Raw genomic sequence first — 23,006 nt, 5'->3', positions numbered from 1 at the left:
GGAATTTCTTTCCATGTCGTCTCTCGTCTGTTTCTGGTAAGGCTCAGTGTCGATGATTTGATGGATGGAAGATCCGGGCCCTGCAACCGAGCTCGTTGAGGCTAGAATTTCAGCCAAGCAAGGATGTAGCAGAAAACCCCCTGGATGAAAAGATGGAAAACGTAATGAATTTGTGCAATGTCCAGAATAAAGGGTGGGGGGGAGAACATCAGGATTTAGCGCTTTTTAACAGTTTGACTTGTGACTTTGAAAAATGAAATCAAGTTGTGATTATAAAAAAAATCAAAGATGGCGTATTTCCGTGTGACAGACACACTTGCCAAGCATGAGGTGGCATGCCACTTGATCCATATCAATCTGTATTATTGCAGTATTGCATATTCCGGCTGCACCGGCAGGCAAGATTTGAAGTCGTATTTAATGATAACCGAGAGGGGAAGCGCGGCTGGATTCAGTGCAGATGCCGGTGCGGCTAGGAGGGGTGGGTGAAGGTGGCAGACGTCGGGCAACCACTGCAGTGAATACGAGTGAGCATATGCAGCATGTCAATATAAGTCTCGCAAAGGCAATAATGATTGATGAAAAAAAAAATGATTTTCTATATTCAGGTCCGGTTCTTTTTCGAACGAAAGTGGTATCAAAATTGGCATAAAATAGAATCAAAGGCATCTCGCTGCTTGGGCAGAGCTCTCAGAGATTGCCATGTACTGTCTAGTAACAGTAGAAAATGAGAAGAAAAGGCATTCCGTTTCGCCGTGGTATAAACGAATGTATCGACAAGAATAGTCTCCAAACATGCTTCCCCGTGAAAATGTAGCCGTGAAAGAGTGACACCCGCGCCTCCAGCTAATTCCAGCAGAGAGGTTGGGGTATATCGGCGTATAATTGAGTTGTCACGGCATTTAAAGAGCCAGGGCAACAAGAGCGGCCGCAGCAACGGCCATGGCGCCAGACTGAAGACGAGCCGCAGCAGCGGTAGGGACGACGGTGGCGCTAGTGGTGGTGCTGGAGGGGATGACGCCGGTAGGGAAGACGCCGGTAGGGAAGACGGGGGTGGCGTTGCCGGCGGGAGTGACGGATGAAGAAGGAGTGACGATGGAAGGAGTGACGACTTCATAGGAAGAGGCGACTTCAGAGGCGACTTCAGAGGTAGAAGAGACTTCCGAGGGAATGGCGACGGCAGAGCTGGTGCTGCTCAGCGGGCAGTCGGTGTAGGTGGAATGACACTGGGTGACGGTGACGATCTGCTTCGTAGTGGAGGTGACCTTTTCAACGACGGTGGAGTCTTGCGCAACAGCAAGGGCAGCAAAGAGCGCGAGCGGCGTAGCGAAGCGCATCTTGAACGATGAGGCGGTTGACTGTAGTAGTTCGTTGGAGTCTTGTACAGAGTCGATGGTCCGGTTTGCGCTAGCGCTGGCGATCCGATCTGAAGAGCGAGAGAGAGAGAGAGAGCGTGTAGTCTTTGCGAAAAGACGCGGAAAGAGAGAGAGAGACTGCGGGTTGTTAAAGGAAAAGATCTAAAGAGTAATGAGGGTGGGGGGATCGGTTCAAGGTAATAGTGAATGAATGAATGGATGGGCACATGCAAGAGACGAGACAAGTAGCAAGAGCCAAGAGAGCAGAAAAAATTCCTCATCTGATGCGCGATTTCACAATAAGAGTCAGTTCAGTTCAGGCACCCGAGCTCCGGGTCATCAGCCCGGGTGACAGCGCACTGTGCATGAAAATTGAGAGACAATGAATGGTTGGCGGGCTCAGGAACAACAGGAAACAAGCAGCCACGAAAGAAGATAAAATCCACACACACTTGGATCATGATCCAGTCAGACGGGAGATAAAAATGGATTCCATCTGCATTTGAGGCAACACAGTTGGCCGCTGCATCTGGCGTGATGAAAGCTGATAAGTTGGCACTTGGCTGGGAGGGCCTGGAACGCAAAAGGTGGTGGGCAGAAAAAGGCACTGATTGGCTCAAGAGGGCTGTTCTGTGGAGTGACCCGGCAGGCAGAACGGGTTGAGGACGAGGCTAGTTCAGGCACCGAAAAAACAAAAAAACGAAAAAAACGGGAAAAGTCTGTTTTTGGCGTTGTAGAGCCCCGTTGTGGGTTTTTGACGGTGTAACTAATTTATTTTACTAGAGTTGCCACGCGGTGCAAACGACGCTTCGCCGATTTTTGCTCGGTAATTAGTGTCATTGATGGACCAGACAACCCAGATTCACCAAGAGTTTGGCGCTAGAAAGCTGAAGCGAGTGCCTGTACTGTGTCAGCGTCAGCCGTCGCACAGTATACCTGTCCCTTGGCCCAATCAACATGTGAGACATACAAGTACACTTTGTCGCTCTCGTCACCTTGTCGCCTCGAACCCACGCAAACTTGTCTGGCAAGTCAGACAAACTTCCCATCATCATCACCCCCACGATGTAAATGCTCGTTTCGCTACGCATGATGCGGTCAAGTTACAAGTCCTCTTTCTCTCTCAATTCTGCATGATTCTTGTCCACCTCTCCTGCTTTGCTCTTGTTTCTCGAATTCCCTCACCTTCACCACTTTGGCTCCCCCTCAAACCTCAAACATGACCCCTCTCGTCCCGTCTCGATGGAGACCCGTTTCGGCGGCCGTCTGTTGTAGTTGGACACTTGCCACCAAGACAAACGCAACCACACGAATCGCTATAAACACTTTTCAAGACATGTTTCTTCATGCCATTGCGCTCGGCGTACCCGCCCACGCCCAACCGCCAACCTTTGTTGAAACGACCCATGTCTGAGACGCACAACGTTGCAGCCGCGCCATGCTCACGCTCTCATTCAACGCTGCGCTTGTCGCTCACGCAGCGCGCGCGCGCTCGTCAGGTCACCTGTTTCCTTTCCAGACAGCCTCTGAACCCCCGTTTTGTCTTGAAACAGCCTCGAAAATGCTCCCGCATTTCATCACTGCACAAGGTCGGTTCTCTCGAAATCTGCAGTTCGACGTTGACTGCCCAGACTTAGCATCATACTTCAACGTACCCTGGCAATAAGTTATTAGCCGCCCAAACTACTCCAATCATGCACTCTCCTCGGGCGAAACCAGAAACTATGTTTCGAATTCTCGGTAGCCCGACTAGCTCAAGCTGACGACCGCTTCTGAGTCGTCTGATAGGCGATGCCTTCTTTACCGCTGCGCATTAACGAGCCCATGTCGCCATTTTGGCTCAAGATACAGGACATCAAGGCCTACGATGGCCCCAGTGCGCCGTGTAGTCCAATCTTCCAAGATTCTAGTTGCTCCGTCCGGGTCGCAAAGTGGCAGGCCACGCCTACAGGTCGTAATATATGCCATGTAACTTTTTCCTTGTCTCGACTATGACGCCATCTGAAGTTGCTAGCTTCAACTCCACCCCCACAGCTCGGGTCGCCAGAGCTGTCCAGGTTCGCTCATAGTACTAATAGCAAGGATGGTGTGCGCTTTCCTGGGCATTTGGGCAATACTCCGGTCGCGCTTCTCCATCAAATCTCCGAGATCTTCACGAATGACACGGTGAACCGAAAGAGTATCCTGAAGATTTCACTGCTTTTGGTCCAACAGCCGCTGTTATTATTCGTAGAGCCAAGAGACGAGCGTTGTGGTCAAGGCCTAACCGGGACCTATCCTATGCACGTGACTTTTAAGTGACGCGATCCTACAGTCTATTAGCCTTTCGCAGAGGCAAGGCGGCTGATGTAATAATCAAAAATAGATATCATTGGTAGTAGGCTTTTGTCTTTGTTGGCCTGTTTCTAGGAAAAAGCTCTGTCGATATGACGACGCTAGAGGGAGGGGCGGGGAAGGGGGAAGAGGGGGGGGGGGGGTGTTTGAGTCACAAAGGGACGCAGGCGAGCTTCTACTGTAAGTACCTAGGTATGCAAGTCTTCAAGTCAAGATAGACACCTCTGGCTTTAACGCAGAGCGAGGAACGAGCGAACTCCTTAGATGAATGCACTCTTGAGATCAAACATAAATTGCCTCTCTATCTAATATATTTAGCACAATATTTCAGCCAACATTTCTTCTATTGAAAGGGGTAGAAGGAGCATGCCCTCTGGTTCTATTTTCACTGTACACTGTACACGTGAGCGCTAACACATCCAACTATCGCAAGCTAAACCAGCTCATGCTGTCATAAAAGCTACCCCTCGCAATCCATCAAGCTTCCAACTTCAAAGCTGCGCAAGCCACATCCTTCGCAAATTCAAACCCAGACATATTCTGACCTGTCCTGGCTCCCGGGACCGTCATTTTTACGCTCTGAAGCTGCCCCCCCTTGCCTAAATCTGCGCGCGCCAGAAAATCGATTCGATCAAACCAAAAGCTCGACTACCGTCGCCCACCATGGCAACGCTTGCCTTTGAAGAGGACCCGGCTCTTTACATATTCACGTCTCTGACGGCCGGATCATCGCACATTGTCACAGCCACGTCACGTCTAGAGACTATTTTACGCGCCAACCGAGTGCCCTTCAAGGCCGTCGACATGGCCACCAACGAAAAGGCCAAGCGTCTATGGGCACGCAGAGCGGGAAAAGACGAGGGCGGCCGTATAAGAAAATTACCCGGTCTCTTCCAAGAAGGCTTTGTAGTAGGAGTACGTCTTGATAATCTGTTGCCCCCAAGTTGCATCTTCAACTGCCCTGGATATCTGGGCCGTCATCAGTGTGGCGCAATATGCTAACGAGGGCCACGTATAGGATCTAGTCGAGGTTGAAGAATGGAACGAGTACGGCGAGCTGAAGCAGCATGTCAAGATATATTACGACGAGCACACGATACCCAACATCCACAATAAACACCCCGCGCCAAAGCTGAAACGCACCGTCAAGAAGACGACGACAGGCTCAACAAAAGCCGCCACGGCGATTTCTGACGCAGTCGGCGCGTCTGCTGGCGGGTCAGCATCTCAAAAAGCTTCTGGCGAGAAGGCTGCGCCAGAGACAAAGGAGCTACCAGTGCGGTCTCTAGCTACTGAAGCGGCGGCCAAGGCCAAGGAACTCAAGTCTAAGAGCCTGAAGGAAAAGGTGCACGGCTCGGAAAAGAAAGATGCCGTTGACAAAGAAAAGGATAGCGCCGAGGTGAAGACTGGTGGCAAGGAGGAGGCTGGGAAACGGGAGGTCGAAATAGACACCAAGGAAGCTGCAGATGAAGGAAAGGGTGCCGAAGAGGTCGAGCAAAAGAAGAATACCGGTGAAGAGGTGGAAGCCCCCAAGACAGATGGAGCTGGGAAGACAGCTCCGGATGGCAAGAAGGACAGCGAAACGAAGTCATCCGCGAATGGGAAGTCAAAGGAAGATGACGCTGAAGACGATGACAGCGACGAAGACAGTAAAGAGGAAGAAGAGGTTGCCCAGAAAGAAGCAAATAATAAATCAGGGGTCAAAGCTCCTGTAGCTGCTGCGGCTGCTTCGGCCGTCGCTGCGGTATCCTCTGCCGCTGCTGCGGCCGTCGCTGCCGTCACGCCAGCGCTTAAGTCAGACACGCAGGACAATGCGAGACCAAAGACGCCCACAAAGACTTCTGCCGGCGCCGCACCGTCCGCGTCCCAGAGCAAGACTGCGACTGCCAGCCTGCAATCCCCCACGAGTACAACCTGGAAGAGTGCCGGCCACGAGTCCCTGGGGGCATCTGTGCAGAGTCCTACAAGCGGAAAGTGGCGTCAGGCGGCTGTGGATGATGATGATGATGATGATGATGATGACTCGGACGAGGAGGATAGTAGTAGTAGCGATGATGAAGAGAAGAAGAGCAAAGAGGAAACAGCAAAGGGTCATGAGAAAAAGTCTGAGCCGCCGGCGGCATTAGAGAAGCAAGTTGACGACGAAGAGGAGGATAGTAGTGATGAGGAAGAGGACAGTGAAGACGAAATAGTAAAGGGTCCTGTGAAGAAGCCCGAACCTCTGGCGGCATCAAAGAAGCAAGATGACGACAACGACGAGGACGAGGACGAGGACGAGGACGAAGACGATGACAGCGACGACGAGGAGGAGGATGAGGAGAAGAAGAAGAAACCCATGGCAGCAAAACCTGCGACAGAGGCCAAACCTGAGGTGGTAAAGGCAAAGGCAGCAGCGAAGTCAGCGGATGATGACGATGACGATGATGGCGAGGAGGAGGAAGACTCTGATGAGGAGGAGCCAGCGGCCAAGAAGTAGACCACGATGCGCCTGCGGCGAAAAAAGGTCGGAATCATTACTCCTTTTCAAGATGAGAATACATCATAGCCAAGCAATTCTGCATTTCAAAATTCAATATTTCAACTGTTTATACAACACATAAGCACGAGTTCACATGTGATCAAAAGTTGGAAAGGGTTTTCTCATGTTAAAAAGTACAAATAGTACAGTACACTATACTCTTTTCCCCAGAAGATGTCATGTCCAACAACAAAAAAGCTATTTTCAACTTCATGCAAATGCCTTCTTTTCCCCTCTCCGTCCCTCTCCCTCAATACAAATCCTCATCATCACTCGCCGTCCCATCCTGGAACCCCGCCACCGCCTTGCCCTTTCCCTTGTTCACTATCCCATTCACCACCGCCGCGCCATCTTCACCACTCGCCACCGCCACCGCTTTTCCCTTTCCCTTTCCGCCTATTACCGACCCCGTCGCCGTGCCTGGCCTGCTACTCCTCGACGAACCCGGCCTCTGCTGCTGTTGCTGTTGCTGTTGCTTCTCCCCCCCACCACGCCCACCCTCAAACATGGCGCGCACCTTTTCGTAATGCGCCAGCTCGCCGGCCGACACGCTGGGGATGAGCTCGTCGTGGGCATCCAAAAAGTCGCGCTCGGTGACGGTGACGGCCACGTCGTCGCGCGTCGCAAAGTGGTCAAAGTAGTAGGCGGTGGAGACGGGCGCGCGGGATGGATCGGCGTTGAGGGCTCGGACCTTGGCGTCGACGGCCGTAGCCTGCCGCGTGACGGCCTTGAGCATGGCGTCGCTGCAGAGGGCGTAAAAGTCGGCGCCCGTGTAGGTAAAGGGGAGCTGCTGCGCGACGGCGGCGAGCGAGACGGAGGGATGGAGGGTAAATCTGCATTGTTCGATTAGCATGAAAAAAAAAGAAAAAAAAAAGACGAAAACAAGAATAAAAGCGGGCAGTTGTAGAGGAAAGGAGGTCTGGGATGAGAGGAAAGACATACTTTCGGGTGAGGGCCTCGAGAATTGTGCGCTGCTTCTCGTGCGTGTCCGACACGCCGAGATACAGCATCTTGTCGAAGCGACCCGGACGCAGCAGCGCCTGGTCGAGCAGATCGGGCCTGTTGGTGGCGCCAATAACAAATACGCCACCGGCGTCGTCGCCGCCCGACATGCCGTCGAGCTCGGCGAGCAGCTGCGAAACGATGCGATCCATGACGCCGCCGCTATCGCCCTGGTTGCCGCGCTTGGGCGCGACCGAGTCGAGCTCGTCAAAGAAGACGACGCAGGGTCGCGCGTCGCGCGCGCGCTGAAACACGCGCCGCACGTTGGCCTCGGACTCACCAATGTACATGTTGAGCAGCTCGGGGCCCTTGACGGAGAAGAAGTTGAGGCTGTACTCGGTGGCAATGGCCTTGGCCAGCAGCGTCTTGCCGGTGCCGGGCGGGCCGTAAAACAGGATGCCGGAGCGCTTCTTCATGCCCCGCGCAAACAGCTCCGGCCGCTCCAGCGGCAGCTGAATCGTCTCAGTGATGGCATCCTTGACGTTGCTCAGCCCGCCGACGTCGTCCCATGTCACGTTGGGTATCTTGGGCGCGCCAATGGCGTCGGAGAAGTTCTTGCGCGCCGCCTCCACGGCCACGTCAAAGTCAGCAGCCGTCAGCGAGCGTGCCAGCGGGCCGCCCGCGACCTGCACGTCGCGGACCGTGAGCGGGAGCAGACCGTCGCCGCTGGTTTTCGCTGAGAGAGCCTCCAGCCGTGCGCGCTGGGCGAGTGAGGCGCGCTCCACGACGTCGACGAGGTCGCCGGCGACGAGGGCCGCCGTTTTGAGCGCAATCGAGTTGAGATCGATGCTGGGATCCAGCGTGATGCCGCGGTCGCCAATGACGCCGCGCAAGATGGCTTCGCGCTCCGCTTCGTCGGGTGCGCCCATCTCGAGCTCGTGCGTAAAGAGCGCGCGGACGCCATCGGGGACGTCGTCGACATTATTGGTAGTGGCAATGAGAACACGCGCGTCCTCGAGAATCTCCTTCAAGGTGGCTTCGATGCGGTCCGCGGTGAGCGCTTCAATGTGCCGAATGAGCAGGGCGCAGCAGTCGGCACCGCAGCTCGCGGCGCGCTCAGCCCGTGTTCTCAGGAAACCTTCCGTCTTGACGTCGCTGCCGCTGCCGCCTCCCTCGTTGAGAATATCATAGGCATCAATCTCGTAGCTGTGGAGACCAATGTCCGCGCATGAAGTCGTCGCCAATGTCGTTTTTCCGATAATCCGGTGCGTCGACGTGAGAAGAATAGCCACGGGCGGCATCTTGAGGTGGATTGCACGCTGGCTGGTGGCCGCAACTAGCAACTCGCGCAGTTGCCGGCGGAGAGGCGAAATGTGCTCATGCTTCGTGACAGATAGCGCCTGTGGTGCCGCAGAATCGCTTTCCAACTTGGGAGCCTTTCGGAGACCAAGATAGTACGGCCAGGTGCTGTGGCTGGTGCCAGGGATGCGGCTCGTCACGAAGCCTGACCCGTGCATAGCCACGGTTGAGCTGTCGATGCACGCGACGGAGCCCCAGAAGCCTTCCGCAGTGTCATCTTCGTCCTCGTCAGATTTTTGAATTTGAATGTGTCCGACCTTGAACCACGCGACGCCGTCGTAATGGGAGCCGTCGGCCTGATCACTGGTGGTGAGTGCCATGACATCGTCGACCTCTGAGCCCCCGGCTCCAACAGCTTCCTGCAAAGCGCGGCCAAGCTGAGAATCAACAGACACGGCAATTAAATCACCGGTGCGAACCAACCGTAGCTTGTCAGCAAAGTAGCGCTTCAGCCCACCGAGAACGGCCGTCTGGTAGGCTCGTTCAGCAGAGACTGGAGTTCGTACATGCTGAATGGTAATGTCGCGAGCATAAGGTGGATGCGCCGCACTTGCGAAGCGTGGGTTGGTGCCTTTTCCTTGGTATGAAGACTTCTTGAGAGCAGAGATCCGCAGATGGGTCGCATTTTCGAGGTTGGCAAGGAGCACAGGTGAAGCATACGCTGCAGGGCTGGTAGGGCGCTGAATCTGAGATTCAAAAAAGGACATGCGCCGTTCGCCGCCGCGCGAGCCAGCTATCCTGCTTACAGCTCGCGGTGCTGAGTAGCCCTCTGGAAGGCCAAAGACTCTGACGGGACGCCAGATGGCGGGCTCTGCGTCGTTGTTTCTAAAGCTGCCGAGTCCAAAGGCGCCGAAGCCATTAGCAGGTGGCTCTTCAGCCATCTCTATGCGAGCCCAGTCACCAGAAAAGCACCCAATCTTGGAGAGCGAAGACATGTCGACGTAGATTCTGGCCTCTTCGTCGTCATGGGCGGCGGGTTTCGGATGTAATATTTCGGAAGGAATCGGTCGCTGGAGCCCATGCGCCTTGAACAGACGACCGCGAGGCCTGTCGGCTCGTGCCGTCGTCGCAGTAAAGTTTGAAAACACGGAGCCCGGGGTCTGAATGCCGCTAACTTTGCGGCCTCGCAGAGTGGCGATTGTCATGGGCGTGCCAGGCCCCATGGTGCCAGGCCCGTTGACGTTGGTGGCGTGCAGCTCAGGGGCTTCGAGGGAAATCATGTCGTCCATGGAATCGTCCGAGAGCTCGTCTTCTTGCTCGGCGCCAGATAGGTCGGTCTCTGTCTCCGTTGCGCTTTCTGTCTCAGTCTGGTCCTGAGGGGCATCGGTCTTGTAACGCTCTTCAGCAGCAGAGAAAAATTGGTCCGCGCTGGTATCCTCTCCATGATCAACAGTGCCATTCAGCTGGCTCAGGGACGATGAGCTCCGTTCTTGTCGCCGGTGAACTCGTCCGCGCATAAGCACAACCTTGGTGTTTGGCGTCAAAACACCTTGCGCGACGGGCTCGCAGAGCATAATCTTGCCGGGATTGGGTGGTAGATGTGTTACTGGGTGCGGTGGCAGCGGCAACGGGAAGAGATCGCCAGTATGTACAACTTTGAGCGTGCCGAGAGCGGCACGCAGCGCCGTCATGAGACGCTCCTGGGGCAAGGTGCCGCGAGCGACTTGCTGAGTAGGGTGTTCTCTGAAAAAAGTACCTTCGCCATTTTCAAGGCGTTTTGTAAGCTCGCTTTCCAGACTCACAAAGACGGTCTCGAGGGGAACAGCAGCTACATCGAGGACTAAAATCTCGATGCCGCTTCGGCTATGGCTGGTGAGCTTGGAGGGGGCAATCTTTTGCAGGGTGACGGCGAAGCTCTGGAGGGCGGGGGACGAGGGCGAGAACTGGACTGTCGAGTGCGCGAGTGCAGAGGAGCGAACAACCGGCACAATGCACCAGGCGCCGCCGGTGGAAGAGGAGTTTGGCATCCAAGGCGCAATGGCAATGTGGTGTATTTCGGGGGAATTCTCATTATCGGTGTCTGCACGCAAGGTTAGCAACAGCGCGGACCAGTAGCAAGTAATGGCGCATCAGCATACTCTGGCGGAAGTGAGGAAAGAGATCAGTAAAGAGATCCTCTGAAAGGATGCCGACATCGCTCTTAATGTGGTCGTCGAGAATGAGGCGCGAGCTGAGGGCAGGCTTGTCAGCACGTCGGCGACGAATCTTTTGCCGAGGTACTGCAGCCGCCGCGCTGGTCGAGGCTGTCGTCATGATGGCGGCTTAGGATAGACAGCTGCTGTGGTATCGAGAGCAATGGAAGCAGAGAAAGATTGTCAGCTGCCGCGGGCTACGAATGGTGATGCAGAGCTTCGGGTTAGCCGCCCCGCAGCATAGCTCTCGCCGGAGCAGGCCGAGGAACGAGGGACACGGGTACCGAGAACTCGCGGGATGCAGCGAGCTCGAATACTGCTGGGTGAAATGGGGCGCGAAGCTTTGGAAGTGGTGCAATTGGAGTGCAGCAGCGGCCGTGATGCGATGCGAGAGGCGTGGAACTGTCAAGGTTTTTGGAGAAGGTAATGCTTCGGGCAATGGCTAGCTCGGTTGAATGCGACCATGAAAGTGGACGGAGCAGGCCTCGGCAGAGAGAGCTGCTGAGTTGCTAACTTGCTGGGCATGCTGGGGTCGGCCTTTGCCATTGGTGGGGTCTTTGCGAAAGCGGTTAGTATCGATGCTCCAGGGGGTCATTGGTGGCTTGGGTAGAGTTTGGGGCCTTGTTGGAGGCAATCCGGGGTCAAAGCCCGCTGTGGCAGCCGCTGGGCGCTGTTGGCGCCGTCTGGGGGTTTTCACGGAATGTCAGCGTCTATGATGAACAGCACTGGCAAGCCGCCGACACTGGTGATTGGAATGGTTATTGACAAGAATGACATTAACTACCTGACAGAATGCATAGTTTGGTTAACTCTCAAAAACTACGTGATTTGTTTAATGACGTAAGGGTTACCGCTATAACCCACTCGTACAGCATAAGTAATATATAATAAACAAGAAAGAATCAAAAAGTCAACTCCCTTATTCGGCATTTCTCCTCGGCTCCAAGAAAAGAATGATTTGTCATTAACGTTCCTAATGGCAAGCCATCGTTAGTACAGTAATTAGCTTACAAGGCACCAGCTGCTTCAGACTAAGAGCGATACCGCCAGGACGAATTGCCTCACAGTAAAGTGGCATACTGCGGATAAGAAAACCTCGAAGAAGGTCCATCATTTTTCTTGATCCTTCCTGTTCGTGTTGTACCACTTTGCCCTAGTGTGCTCAACCCTGCCGAATTGCTCTCGACGCTAGGTTGGAGTTGCTCGGGGATTCAACACAAACGAGATATGACCACGACTGTATCCATAAATCAGCTTCATATAATAATAGATGCAAAAAATCCAAGGAATAGACAAATCAAAAACTTGAAAGTGAAGTCCTTCTTCTATGCTAAGATGACTGTCACATGTGCTCCGCCTGCAAACGCCGACCCCAGGTTTAGCGGGCCCAATCTCCGCCTCCAGTCTGATGATCTGTGCATTGTCTGACTCGATCAATTGACTTTCTCTTCGCATGAACAGACCCCGTCCTTTGCAGATCAGTTGCATGACCGTGGCTGTGGGGTGGCTGTCGTGCAGCTAAATATCGTCTGCGAGGCCCTCGCGGCCTTTCACCATCTCTCTCCCTGTAATCCACCCTCACGACACTTCAGCCATGGTTGCGGTGGAGCAAACACCCATCGTTTCGATAACAACGTTGACCTCCAACGATGCCGCACAAGCACGTCTGAGCTTACAGAGTAGTCTCACGTCCGACCTACAATCAGATGCCAGCCCGGTCAAGGCAGAACCTGGTGAATGCAACATCTCCGACAAGCAGCCTCAGGAAAAGTGTGAGCCCTCAGGACAAGAGGACCAAGATGAAGCCAATGGACTTCACATCACGAGCCTGTTCGCAGCCCTGCCAGTCTATGGACCACCAACAGCCGCCAGAAAGGTTCAATATCTACTCTTCAGGAGCATTTCGTCAATCCTCAGCCTGCTCTTCCTCCTCAGCATTGTCCTGGCGTCAATGATTACCAGCATCCCCGCCATCATTCACAAAGCATTCTTCACATGTACACTCCGCAATTACGATGAGAGCCGCCTCTTTTACGAAGAAGAGCGGCGCCGCGCCGACACACGACGAGCCAAGGAGCGGTCCTGGAAGCGGCGCATGTCCTGCGGCAGCGACCCCGTCGACCAAGAAGACCTCGCCCAGCGCTATCAGCCCACCGAAGGCGGCCAGGATCTCATTGTCAACGACGTGTCATACTATGCGCGCAGAGTAGGCCTCGACGTCGAGAAAATCAAGGTCAAGACGGAAGACGGGTTCCTCATCGATCTCTGGCACGTGTACGACCCGTCAGAGTACACGAGCGCCGAGGAATCGGCCCCCAAGCGCCGCCGCATCTTTCAGGAATCCAAGATGCGGCGTAGGAACCCTGAAGCCAAGCGCAAGGCGCCAGTCTTGCTGCTCCACGGCTTGCTACAGAGCTCTGGCGCCTACTGCTGCGGCGACGACGAGTCCATGGCCTTTTGGCTGTGTAAAGCAGGGTACGACGTGTGGCTGGGCAACAACCGCTGCGGCCTCGAGCCCCGGCACGAGGTGCTGCGCGCCAGCGACCCGCGCATGTGGTGCTGGAACCTGACACACATGGGCGTTTTCGACCTCTCGGCGCTCATCGACCGCGTGCTCGCCGACACGGGCTTTTCGAAGCTAGGTCTGGTCTGCCACTCGCAAGGCACCGCGCAAACGTTTGTCGCCCTAGCAAAGGAGCAGCGGCCGGAGCTGGGCGACAAAATTTCTGTGTTTTGCGCGCTGGCCCCCGCCGTATACGCCGGGCCGCTGATCAAGAATACCTATTTCCGGTTCGTGCGGCTGCTGTCGCCAACCATGTTCCGGTGCGTGTTTGGCATACACGGCTTCATCCCGTTTATGATGCAGATGCATGGGCTGGTGCCACCCCGGCTCTACGGCTGGCTGGGATACAAGGTGTTTTCGTACTTGTTTGGGTGGACGGACGGGCGATGGGACCGAGGCCTGCGCGACCGGTTCTTCCAGTTCGCGCCCGTCCACGTGAGCGCCGAGACGATGCGTTGGTGGCTCGGCGGCGACGGCTTCGCCAAGCACAAGTGCGTGCTGGCCACCAGGGAGACGGTGCGCGGCGAAGACAAGCTTGACCAGCAAGATGCGCACGGCGACGCGCAAGGCACCCTCAGAGTCCAGACGAAAGAGGACATGGAGCTCCGGCGGCTGTACGGCCGCGGCGCCACGGCCTGGTACGACGAAAGGGTGCCGCCCATGGCGCTATGGGTCTGCGAAAAGGACGAGCTTGTCGACGGGCGAAAATTGCTGCGCCGCTTCAGCAACGGCCGGGAGCCTCATGTCAAGCTCGTCCACAGCAAAGTGGTGGACGGATACGAGCATCTGGACGTCTTGTGGGCCATGGATGCCGTGGACCAAGTCTTTGTCGAAGTACGCGAGGTCCTGTGGAAGACGTGGACGAGCAGAGAAGAGTGCATTGTTCCGGTTGGCTGTGGGGGGGTAGCTGAGTGGCAGCCGGCGGTCGCGCAACGGACGACACAACAACATATATCCAAGGCCTGAGGAGTCGGACAAACATGTCGAGGCGTTTTTAAAGACTTGAGGCACATTTTCTTGTGACTTTTGCGATTTCTTTTTGTTTCTGTCAGTCTCTGCCGCAACATATATGAATTTGTCATGATCAAGAAGCAGCAACGAAAACAAAGGCGAAGATGGGAGTATACGGGCCCCAGCGGACAAGTGTTTTGACTTGGAAGAGGCCTTGGTGTTTTGATGTTCTTGCTGTATTCTATTGACGAAAAATAGCATGTTGTATGCATATTTAGCGTCAGGCTTTTAATGTACAGATAGATGAATGCAAGACAATCCTATTGTACAACGATGCCATCCCAGGCAGTCTATCCCGATTGTGTAAGTCGTGTACATCCTAAGATTACATTTTTCAGCCCATGCGCTCAGCCTCCTCGAGCAACTTCTCGACACTAAAGCGTGCGTCGCCGGCGGCAAACCACTCGAGCAGCTGCTTGCGAGCCTCTGCGCGCTCCTTGCGCTCGCCTTGCAGCTCGACGCCGGCCTCCCAGGCGCCGTAGAAGCGCTGGAGGCAGACGGCGAGCCACTTTGCGTGCTCGGGCTTGACGCCGCGGTTGTCCACGACGTGGCCCTGCATGAGAACGAGCCCCTTGTCGTCGGCGAGGTCGAGGTGGTGGGTGATTGTGGTGTGCGGCTGGGCAAACTCGCCGCGCGTCTTGTACTCGGCGAGCTGGGTGAAGAGGACGGTGCTGGTGCGCGAGGCCGGGTCAAACACCCACTGCAGGAAATGCATCTCGGCGCCCTGGGTCTCGTGCGGGACGGGCAGGACGAACTGCGGCGCGCGGCGCGCGAGCGCCTCCATGGCGGCGTAGGTCGGGGCGGGGATGACGGCGGAGAGTCGCGAGGGCGAGGCGGCGTGGCGCAGGCGCCAGATGGCGGTGATTTCTTTTTCTGGCAGCGCGCGCACCTTGTCGAGGTCGAGGATCTCATCGAGCGTCTTGACGGCGGGCTTCTCGCCCGAGGCGGCCGTTTTGCGCGCGGCCTCGGCGGCGGCGGCGCGTTGCTTTTCTTGCCGGGCGTGTTCATCGGGGTTCGTCGTTGTCGTCTTCGTCGTCGGGAGGTCGCCGCGGTTGGGCTGGGCGACTGGAGTGTCGGGTGCCTGGGGTATGAATTGGTCAATGGCCGGGTCGATGGCGCCCTTTTTGCGCTGGGCGAGAATCTGGTCGGCGTAGGCGGCGCGGAGGTCGTCAATGGACGCGTGGCCCTCGCTCTTGGCCTTGTTGTCGAGCTTATCGCGATACTTGTCGAGCACGGCCCGAGGCACCGCGTTGTGGGTGGTGAGGAAGCGCACGTCATGGACCTGAGCCCACCGACGCTGGACCGGCAGCAGCCGATGATGCCGTGACAACGACGACGACGAGGTACGCAGCGAGGCGGCGGCGGCGGCGGTTGTGAGATGGCGGCAAACGGGGCCGCGAGCGGAGGAGGCCATGGCCATGATTGCAAAGCCAAGAATGTTCAATTTGGTTTGGAGCCGGAAAGAGGGAACACGACGGGCGGGCGCAATGGAATGGCAGCGGCTTTATTGAGATGTTCCAAGCTCGTTTCCTTTTTCGCCGTATGGTAAGAGGTGCAGGCCGAGATAAATGGGGGCTCTTCGACGTCAGCGGCCCCACCACGCGGCGAATCAGGTCAAGCTCGCGGGACGTCAGTTGATCATCATTGGTTTAATTAATTTACAGCGGCCATTTAGCGAGCGTTGGGGCTGGTTGAACCTGCTTTGACCTCTTTGACTGGTCAGTCACCCGCTGCAAACTTGGCTCACAGGACTTTTTTTCGCCGCAGCTCTGCTGGAATTCTGGAATTTCCGGGTGACTGGCTCGCTCCAAAGAGGCAAGCTTCCTCCCATCTTGAACCAACCGCTCATCAACCCAGCCGTTTGCTTCTCTTTGCCTTTGACTTCTTCTTCCCCAGACGTTATTTTCTCTTCCTTTGCCTGAAGCTCGGTGCTTCAAGGCGTCGTCGGTCGCCTAAGTATCTTCATTTGCTCATATCGTTTGCCTGCAAGCGCCTTGTTCAATTCTCGTCTTGTCTTAGCCTCTTTTTTTTTCTCCCTCTCTCCGACCTTCTCTCTGGCTCGAGGTCGACCAGAGTCGTTGATGAACCCCGCCTCACGGCAAATGCCAACTCTTTGAGCCTCCCAGCCCGAGGATAATTTCTGCCCTTTTGCATTGCATTGCGCGTCCTTCTTTTGGAAACCCACAGACTTTGTGTTTCCAATAGTTTCTACCGCCTTGGTGCTAGCTAGATATTTAGCTCCCTGGCTTGCGCAACATGGCCGATTTTCGACAGCTTGCGCTCGAGTTTGTCCTTGCTGATAACGAAGACAACCAGCATGCCTTGGCTCAACAGGCCGCACAAGGCAAGTCTTATTGACACAAGACGTCACGCCCTACACCTCATTCTGACCGTCTTCCAGAACTTCAGACCGCCGCCCCCGCGACAAACCCTGTCGCCCGCTGGGTAGAGTCTGTACAGGCCTGGATGCCAGGAAGCAGCGGTGACAGCCATGACTCTCAGGAACAGCCCGACTGGACGGCGCGAGCTAAAGGTATGTCTTCTTCTGTAAAATGAGTACTTTTTCATTTCCTAAATGTCACAGCTTTGGAGTTCTTATCCCAAACCCTCGAGCATGTCGGCAATGACGTATTAAAGGCTAGCCAAGGTACGTAGCTTGCTTGCGACGTCAGCCCACGTCCTGGCTAATGACACACAGTCAAACTCTTAATTGGCTTCTTCGGTGCCATGTTCGATGTCGATCACAAGGCAGGCGTTCTGCCATCTGCTTCGGCCCTCTCGAAGATCGTCGCCATGAAATCGTTCCAGCCCTCGACTGGTTACGAAATCATCCAAAAAGTGTGCACCCTCAAGGACGACTTCTCCCGCCAAATAGCCAAGACCCGACTGGCAGTATACACACTCTTGCGCTCTCTCATAGGACACAAAGATGTCTCCGCCAACATCAGACGTCGTGATGATAGTACTAGCTTTATTGTTGAGCTGATTGAACTGTGCCGCAGCGAGCGCGACCCCGACTGTCTACTCGTCTGGTTCGATATCGTACGCATATACATGTTGCAGTATGCTCCCGAAAAGGAGGCTCTGGAACATGTATACGGCAGTTTCAAGGCCTACTTTCCCATCACCCTCCCGCGAACCGCGCAGAGCAAGGTCACTCCCGAAGAGCTCAAATCACAATTGCGCAAATGTTTCGCAGCCCACCATGCGCTGGCAGATAGCACTATTCCATTTCTGGTCGGAAAGTTGGATCAAGGAGATGGTGTCACAGTCAACGTCAAAGTGGATGTGCTTCGCACCCTCAAAGCGTGCCTGGAACAATATGAAGAACCCAAGCAGTCTGTGGTGCCTTTCGCCAATCGTATATGGGGCAGCCTCAAGTACGAAGTCCGCAATGGGGAGATTGAGGATACAATCTGGGCCACTCTAGAAGCCCTCAAGGCTCTTACGACTCGCTTAAGCGGAGACGACTTGCGTGACTTTACGCTCAACGTCACCCGTGACTGTGTCAACGACCTCTCGAATGCCATGTACGCTGGTCCGGCAGGCCGACTACTTGTTGCGATTCTGAGCGCGTCACCAGCCGCATTTGTACTGATGGTAGCTCCAGCTATTACTCACATCAAGGAAAACCTGCGTCACCCAAAGTCCGAGTCACATAGTCAGGATCTGCTGAGGCTGCTGAGGGTAATTCTCGAGACCCGCATATTACTCATGAAACACACGATTACTGCCGAGGAACTGACCGATTTTATCTCTATTGACACTGTTTTCAAGACGCTCTACGATGCCGTTTTCCAGTCTCCATTAATGGCCGCAAAAAACGCCAACGCATCCCAAGAAGAACTCAAAATTGGCGCGGAAGCAGTTCAAGGCGCTGCTGTACTTCTTTGCGAACGGGCTTCAATTGCCGTTGATGCCACAGCAGAAAGGCCTCGACTACTCTCTGACGAAGCCTGTGCGGAGATTTGTGATACGCTATTCGAGATTGCCACACGCCACTCGCAGGACCCCCGACAACACCCTTCCGCATCTGATGAACTCGTCAATGAGACGGCAAGGTCTCTCCAGCGCATTGTTCTAGATCTACCAGCTGCTTTCACCACTCTCTTGCAAAAGGGTACGGCTACCATTCGGAAGTGTTTGAATGGACAGGACGCCGATGCTGCGAAAACAATCCAAGATCTAGGGTCGATGTTGGCATATGTCGGCTGCTCCGAACTTCCATCGCCGCCCTCACCAGGACTTGCACACTTTGTTACGCTTGTCTCTGCACTGACAAACGAGCTGTTGGCAGCTATCGAATCCAAGGCCGACAACAAGCTCTGGTGCTCGCTAGTCGCCGGTATTCAGTCAGCCTGCCGCTACTTCAACGATGCCTGCTTTGAGCAAGACTTAGATCGCAATAAGCTCCACGTGTCAACCACGTGGCTGAGTGACATCACGAACCTGTACCCTGAACTCAAGAGCGTGGGCAACCCCCATGCCAGTCACGAAGTGGATATGCTGAGGTCGAGCACTGTCAAGTCCATGGCGGATATATACGGCGAATTTCTTTTGATAACGTTATTCATTGTTAGAACGCTGTATCGCAAGGCAGCCCATACCATAGGCAACATCGGCAACGAGAGCATAGTGCTGAGCGATGACTTTCCTCGCGACGATCAGCTTTCTGCATCTCAATACTTGTATCTGATATCCAGCCTCGCGAGCTTCGTTACGCACAAGTTCACCGAGACACAACAAGCGGCGCTGGCTGCTGAGACATGGGCTATCAACTTATTCCAAGATGGTTACGCAACAACACCGAGCTCGTGGAGGTGGCTTGTCAATGGCCGCGTCAATTCGTTGACATTCGGGATCGTGGAGGCGTTGCACCCGGCCCGGGTAGCCAAGCTGGTGAGTAGACCAATTTTGGCTATTTCAGAACTGATGCTAACCATGTATAGTTTGATGGCGATGTTGGGCAACAAATGCTTGTTGCCGTCATCTCGAACACAGAAAGAGATAACAGCGCGACCGCAACTGCCGTATCCAAGTCTATCCTGAGCATACTTGCCAACAAATACACGCTGGAGACGGCCGAACCGGTTTTAGATGCTATCAACACACAGTTGGCTAATGCACTCCTGAACTCTGCAGAGTCATCCATCGACAAGGCTATTCCAATTCTTGCTATTGCTGCTGGCCTGTTGCGTCGATACAACGGAAAGCAGACACAGCGTTTGGTTGAGCTTATCCGTGACAGCCCCAAGAACAAAGTAATTGGTTATAACATAGCGCGCCTCCTTGAGCTCATTGCCGCTCCGCAGAGCTTTCTATCCAAGGATGCCTACGCAGTCGTTAAACCGCTATGGATGCAGAAGCTATACGTCCAAATGGTACAACACATGCTGCAGTCCGCCCTGTCCACGGGCCAAGTTCCTCACGACAACCTCGCCAAGGCTAGCTTTGGCTTGGGTGTGCTGATGCTCGTGAAGCACATGCCCTACTCGATATACGAGGACGACGTGGAAAAGGTACTACGCGTTGCTATCTCGGTCGCCCAAACTGCTGGTATCGGCACCGATACACTGGCCGCTCTCGCTGTGCTCAAAACGGTTCTGACAGAGGCGCCTGAGAAGTCGCAGGACCATATCCGCAGCATCATTGGTATCTGCACGAGCACCTTTGCTGTGGATGAGGAGCCCAAGCCAAAACCTGACTGGGTGCCGGACTACATTGCCGCGCCATCGCGTGATCCAGAGACGTTGGCTCGCTGTAGCAAGAGCGGGCTTCAAATCCTGGGTGGCCTACCTCGACTAGTCGAGTCTCGCTATCTTTTGGCTTATGTGCCGCAGGTGGGAAGGGTTCTTGCCGCAGCGTGCGGCCACAGAGTCCGCGAAGTTCGTGTGTCTGCTCGTGCAGCACGTGTTGCATGGGCAGAAGTCAAGTAGGATGTGAGCATTGATAATGGAAATGGAGAAGGAAACGCGCTTCCATCGCATGACTAGCAGTGCAGTGGGCGGCTAATTATGCGGTGAATTCAAGAGGGGCAGGAGTTCTCAATTCACAATTTGACGATTTTTTTTTAACTCGGCTAGCACTTATTAACATGAATTCCTTGTGGAAGGGTGGTAGTGAGGGATGGCAGGCAGGCGCAAGTCTGAAATAGTTGTTCTTTGTGCCGTTATCATCCACGCATAGCACTCATATGCCGCTTTTCAATCATGTGCAGATAGGTGGGAATACCATTTTGTTGTTTTGACTTTTTGCAAACATGTTTTGCGCTTTGCCGGTATTCGAGAAAATATTGCGTTTGTCTTCTTTTGACCATCGCGTGTATATAGAACGTGAAGCAACTATGCGCTGATACACCACCACCTCGACCACCCATGTTTTCCACTGAATGAGGAATTGTGCCCGGTAATGCAGGAAGCGAGGCCGCTGCAATCTCTCCTTTTCGTCCTTGCGAGACGCAAAACCACCATGCGAAACCGCCCTGGCTACTACTACGCCTTGCGCTTCCGCGCCTCGCCCTTGGCCTCTGTGGCCGACGCCGCCAAAACGGCATCAAGAAGATCCGGGTTGGCGTCGAGCGTCTCCCGCGATGCCGTGACGCGCTTGGGATCCTGCTTGCCAATCAGCGGCACGGCCGACGCGAGCATCTCCTGAAACGGCGCGGCGACGAAGAAGCCGACCTCGTCGAACCAGCCGGCGAATTCCTTGGCGAGGCTATACGTCTGCGTCTTTTCGCCGGCTCGTTTCGGCTGCACGGTGATTTCCAGGTTGTAGACGGGGACATTTTTTTTCGTCGTCGTTGAAATGGTAATCTTTTTTTTGCACGACGAAAGGGCTTGTAATTAGCAGAGGGGCACCTTGGGGGAGGGAGAAGAGGGCATGCCCAAATTAATTACCTTGTCGCCGGACGGCGCTGTGCCTTGATATATGACGCTCTTTTCCCGAAAAGTCGTCCAGTACGTCAGAGCTGCGTTGAGGAGCATGTAGACGACGACGGCGGCCGCGGTGTAGTGCTTGGTGCTGTCCCAGCCGAGCTTGTAGTCCCAGAGGAAGCAGAGCGCAGCGACGGAAAAGGCGCTGTAGCCGAGCACGAGGCGTACATCCTGGAGGACATGGGTCTGCGTGAACTTGAGCGAGTTGAGGTAGTTGGGGATCGCGTCGTCCGAGGTGTTCTTTAAATCTATCGGGAGGCGCGTTTAGCATTATAACCATAGACGGGGGAGGCGGTTCCCTAAGGTTGGGGCCGTGGAGGGGGAGACCCTACCAGCAAGGTTGTAGAGCGAAACCTTTTCGGTCGCCATTGTGGCTGTATAGTAGGGGCGTCGCGGTCGTGAAAATCAGGATAGGAGGAGAGAGATTGGTCGGATTCGTCGTTGCGCTTGATGGTCGAGGTGGCTTGTATATAAGTTGTCGTTTCGTGGGGAAAGGATAGCTGTCCCCAGCGGCCGACCACCAATGCCAGAAAGTGGAGACTACCACTGCTTCTTGGAGCTGTCGGTAGACTCGCAGCGGTCTTCTAGCGCCTCAGCCTGCCTGTAGCGGTTGGGAAAGTTGCCGCTGTCAGCCAGCTTCGAGCTAGCGGCAGGCGGCAGAATAGTAGCTCCGGACAAGGCGGGCGGCGCGCCAGCTCTTCCCATCCCATCAACCTCTCGACAACCGCTGACAAGCATCCTGCGCCGTCACGGCCCTCGAAAACCATATCTTCCACGCCCCCCCCTGCGGACCGACACACCAATTCGCTCCATCATGGCGCAGGTTCCCGTGCAGACCCTCTACCGGGATCCCCAGTTGTTGTATGTTGCGAGAATGGCTTCGCCATCTTTCCGCCCTCCCCTTTGCAGAGCGGCGGGTTACCAGCTGCTAACCGGCGCCATATAGCTACTGGATCCTGATCCCCATCTCCGTCGTCATGGTGCTCACGGGCGTCCTCCGCCACTACGCGTCGGTGCTCATGGCGCCGGTGCCCAAGAAACTCGACGCCAAGGCTCTCCGCGAGCAGCGGGCCCTGGCGCGCGGTGTCACCCTCCGCGCGAACCACCACGTGCTGTCGCGGCGCGCATTCGAAGCTCGTCGCGAGGCCCTCACCGCCGGCTTCGAATCGGGCGAGTTCCTCAAGGACCCGGACAGCAAGGGCAAACCCCCTGGCAACCCGCTCAGCGACCCCGGCGCCATGGACGGAATGATGGGCATGATGAAGAACAACATGGCCATGATCATCCCCAACACGCTCATTATGAGCTGGATTAACGCCTTTTTTAGCGGCTACGTCATCAGTATGTGTCTAACAGCTTGGACGATGCAAGGGGAAACGTAGGGCGTTGCTGACCTGGATGTAGTGAAATTGCCGTTTCCCATTACCATCAAGTTCAAGAGCATGCTTCAGGCGGGCGTGCAGACCAAGGACATGGACCCTCGGTGGATGTCGAGTATCAGTTGGTACTTTTTGTGCATCTTTGGCCTCCAATTTGTCTACGTCTTTCTTCTCGGTAGCGACAATGGTGAGTACATTCCTGGGCTGCAGCAACACATACAGAGCGAAATACTGACGTCTTTCTACAGCCGCCAGCCAGCTCGCTCAGCAGATGCAGGCGCAGCAGATGCCTATGAACCCCACGGGTGGACCTGGTGTCGACATTGACAAGCAGTTCAAGGCTGAAGCCGAGAACCTGCAAGTTGTCGAGCACTACTCCGTTCTGGACGAGGTTGAGGATCGCCTGCTAGCCCGTTTCTAGCGGCGTCTAAATTCCACTCAAATAGTATAAAATCAGATGATAGATGAATGTGTACAAGAT

At 55.0% G+C, this 23,006-nt stretch overlaps 8 protein-coding genes across 8 annotated transcripts; 4 read left to right on the top strand and 4 right to left on the bottom strand.

The window, feature by feature from the left end:
- Positions 1-902: 902 nt before the first annotated feature.
- On the bottom strand, positions 903-1,337 carry BBA_07048 (uncharacterized protein; the record flags this gene model as incomplete). Its single annotated transcript, XM_008602145.1, has 1 exon — positions 903-1,337. The coding sequence occupies one exon, from the start codon at positions 1,335-1,337 to the stop codon at positions 903-905; it is 435 nt and encodes a 144-aa protein (XP_008600367.1).
- A 3,015-nt stretch (positions 1,338-4,352) lies between these two features.
- On the top strand, positions 4,353-6,165 carry BBA_07047 (Thioredoxin-like protein; the record flags this gene model as incomplete). Its single annotated transcript, XM_008602144.1, has 2 exons — positions 4,353-4,604; positions 4,708-6,165. The coding sequence occupies 2 exons, from the start codon at positions 4,353-4,355 to the stop codon at positions 6,163-6,165; spliced, it is 1,710 nt and encodes a 569-aa protein (XP_008600366.1).
- A 292-nt stretch (positions 6,166-6,457) lies between these two features.
- Positions 6,458-10,761, bottom strand: BBA_07046 (ATPase protein; the record flags this gene model as incomplete). Its single annotated transcript, XM_008602143.1, has 3 exons — positions 6,458-7,040; positions 7,150-10,528; positions 10,587-10,761. The coding sequence occupies 3 exons, from the start codon at positions 10,759-10,761 to the stop codon at positions 6,458-6,460; spliced, it is 4,137 nt and encodes a 1,378-aa protein (XP_008600365.1).
- A 1,473-nt stretch (positions 10,762-12,234) lies between these two features.
- Positions 12,235-14,169, top strand: BBA_07045 (sterol esterase; the record flags this gene model as incomplete). The annotated part of the gene is made up of 1 exon (XM_008602142.1): positions 12,235-14,169. The coding sequence occupies one exon, from the start codon at positions 12,235-12,237 to the stop codon at positions 14,167-14,169; it is 1,935 nt and encodes a 644-aa protein (XP_008600364.1).
- A 379-nt stretch (positions 14,170-14,548) lies between these two features.
- BBA_07044 (ATP11 protein) lies at positions 14,549-15,634 on the bottom strand (the record flags this gene model as incomplete). Its single annotated transcript, XM_008602141.1, has 1 exon — positions 14,549-15,634. The coding sequence occupies one exon, from the start codon at positions 15,632-15,634 to the stop codon at positions 14,549-14,551; it is 1,086 nt and encodes a 361-aa protein (XP_008600363.1).
- Positions 15,635-16,470: 836 nt separating this feature from the next.
- BBA_07043 (HEAT repeat containing protein) lies at positions 16,471-20,150 on the top strand (the record flags this gene model as incomplete). Its single annotated transcript, XM_008602140.1, has 6 exons — positions 16,471-16,499; positions 16,549-16,562; positions 16,616-16,747; positions 16,799-16,861; positions 16,913-19,113; positions 19,164-20,150. 6 exons carry the CDS (start codon positions 16,471-16,473, stop codon positions 20,148-20,150), a joined length of 3,426 nt encoding a protein of 1,141 aa, XP_008600362.1.
- Positions 20,151-20,705: 555 nt separating this feature from the next.
- Positions 20,706-21,515, bottom strand: BBA_07042 (microsomal signal peptidase 25 kDa subunit; the record flags this gene model as incomplete). The annotated part of the gene is made up of 3 exons (XM_008602139.1): positions 20,706-21,026; positions 21,111-21,394; positions 21,479-21,515. 3 exons carry the CDS (start codon positions 21,513-21,515, stop codon positions 20,706-20,708), a joined length of 642 nt encoding a protein of 213 aa, XP_008600361.1.
- Positions 21,516-21,960: 445 nt separating this feature from the next.
- BBA_07041 (protein UCP010045, transmembrane) lies at positions 21,961-22,946 on the top strand (the record flags this gene model as incomplete). The annotated part of the gene is made up of 4 exons (XM_008602138.1): positions 21,961-22,007; positions 22,093-22,487; positions 22,551-22,712; positions 22,774-22,946. The coding sequence occupies 4 exons, from the start codon at positions 21,961-21,963 to the stop codon at positions 22,944-22,946; spliced, it is 777 nt and encodes a 258-aa protein (XP_008600360.1).
- Positions 22,947-23,006: the final 60 nt, after the last annotated feature.

Source organism: Beauveria bassiana (genome assembly GCF_000280675.1).
Source record: "Beauveria bassiana ARSEF 2860 unplaced genomic scaffold BBA_S00022, whole genome shotgun sequence".
Taxonomy (NCBI): Eukaryota; Fungi; Ascomycota; class Sordariomycetes; order Hypocreales; family Cordycipitaceae; genus Beauveria; species Beauveria bassiana.
Note: the sequence above shows the minus strand (reverse complement) of the source record. Positions and strands in the feature narration are given on the sequence as shown.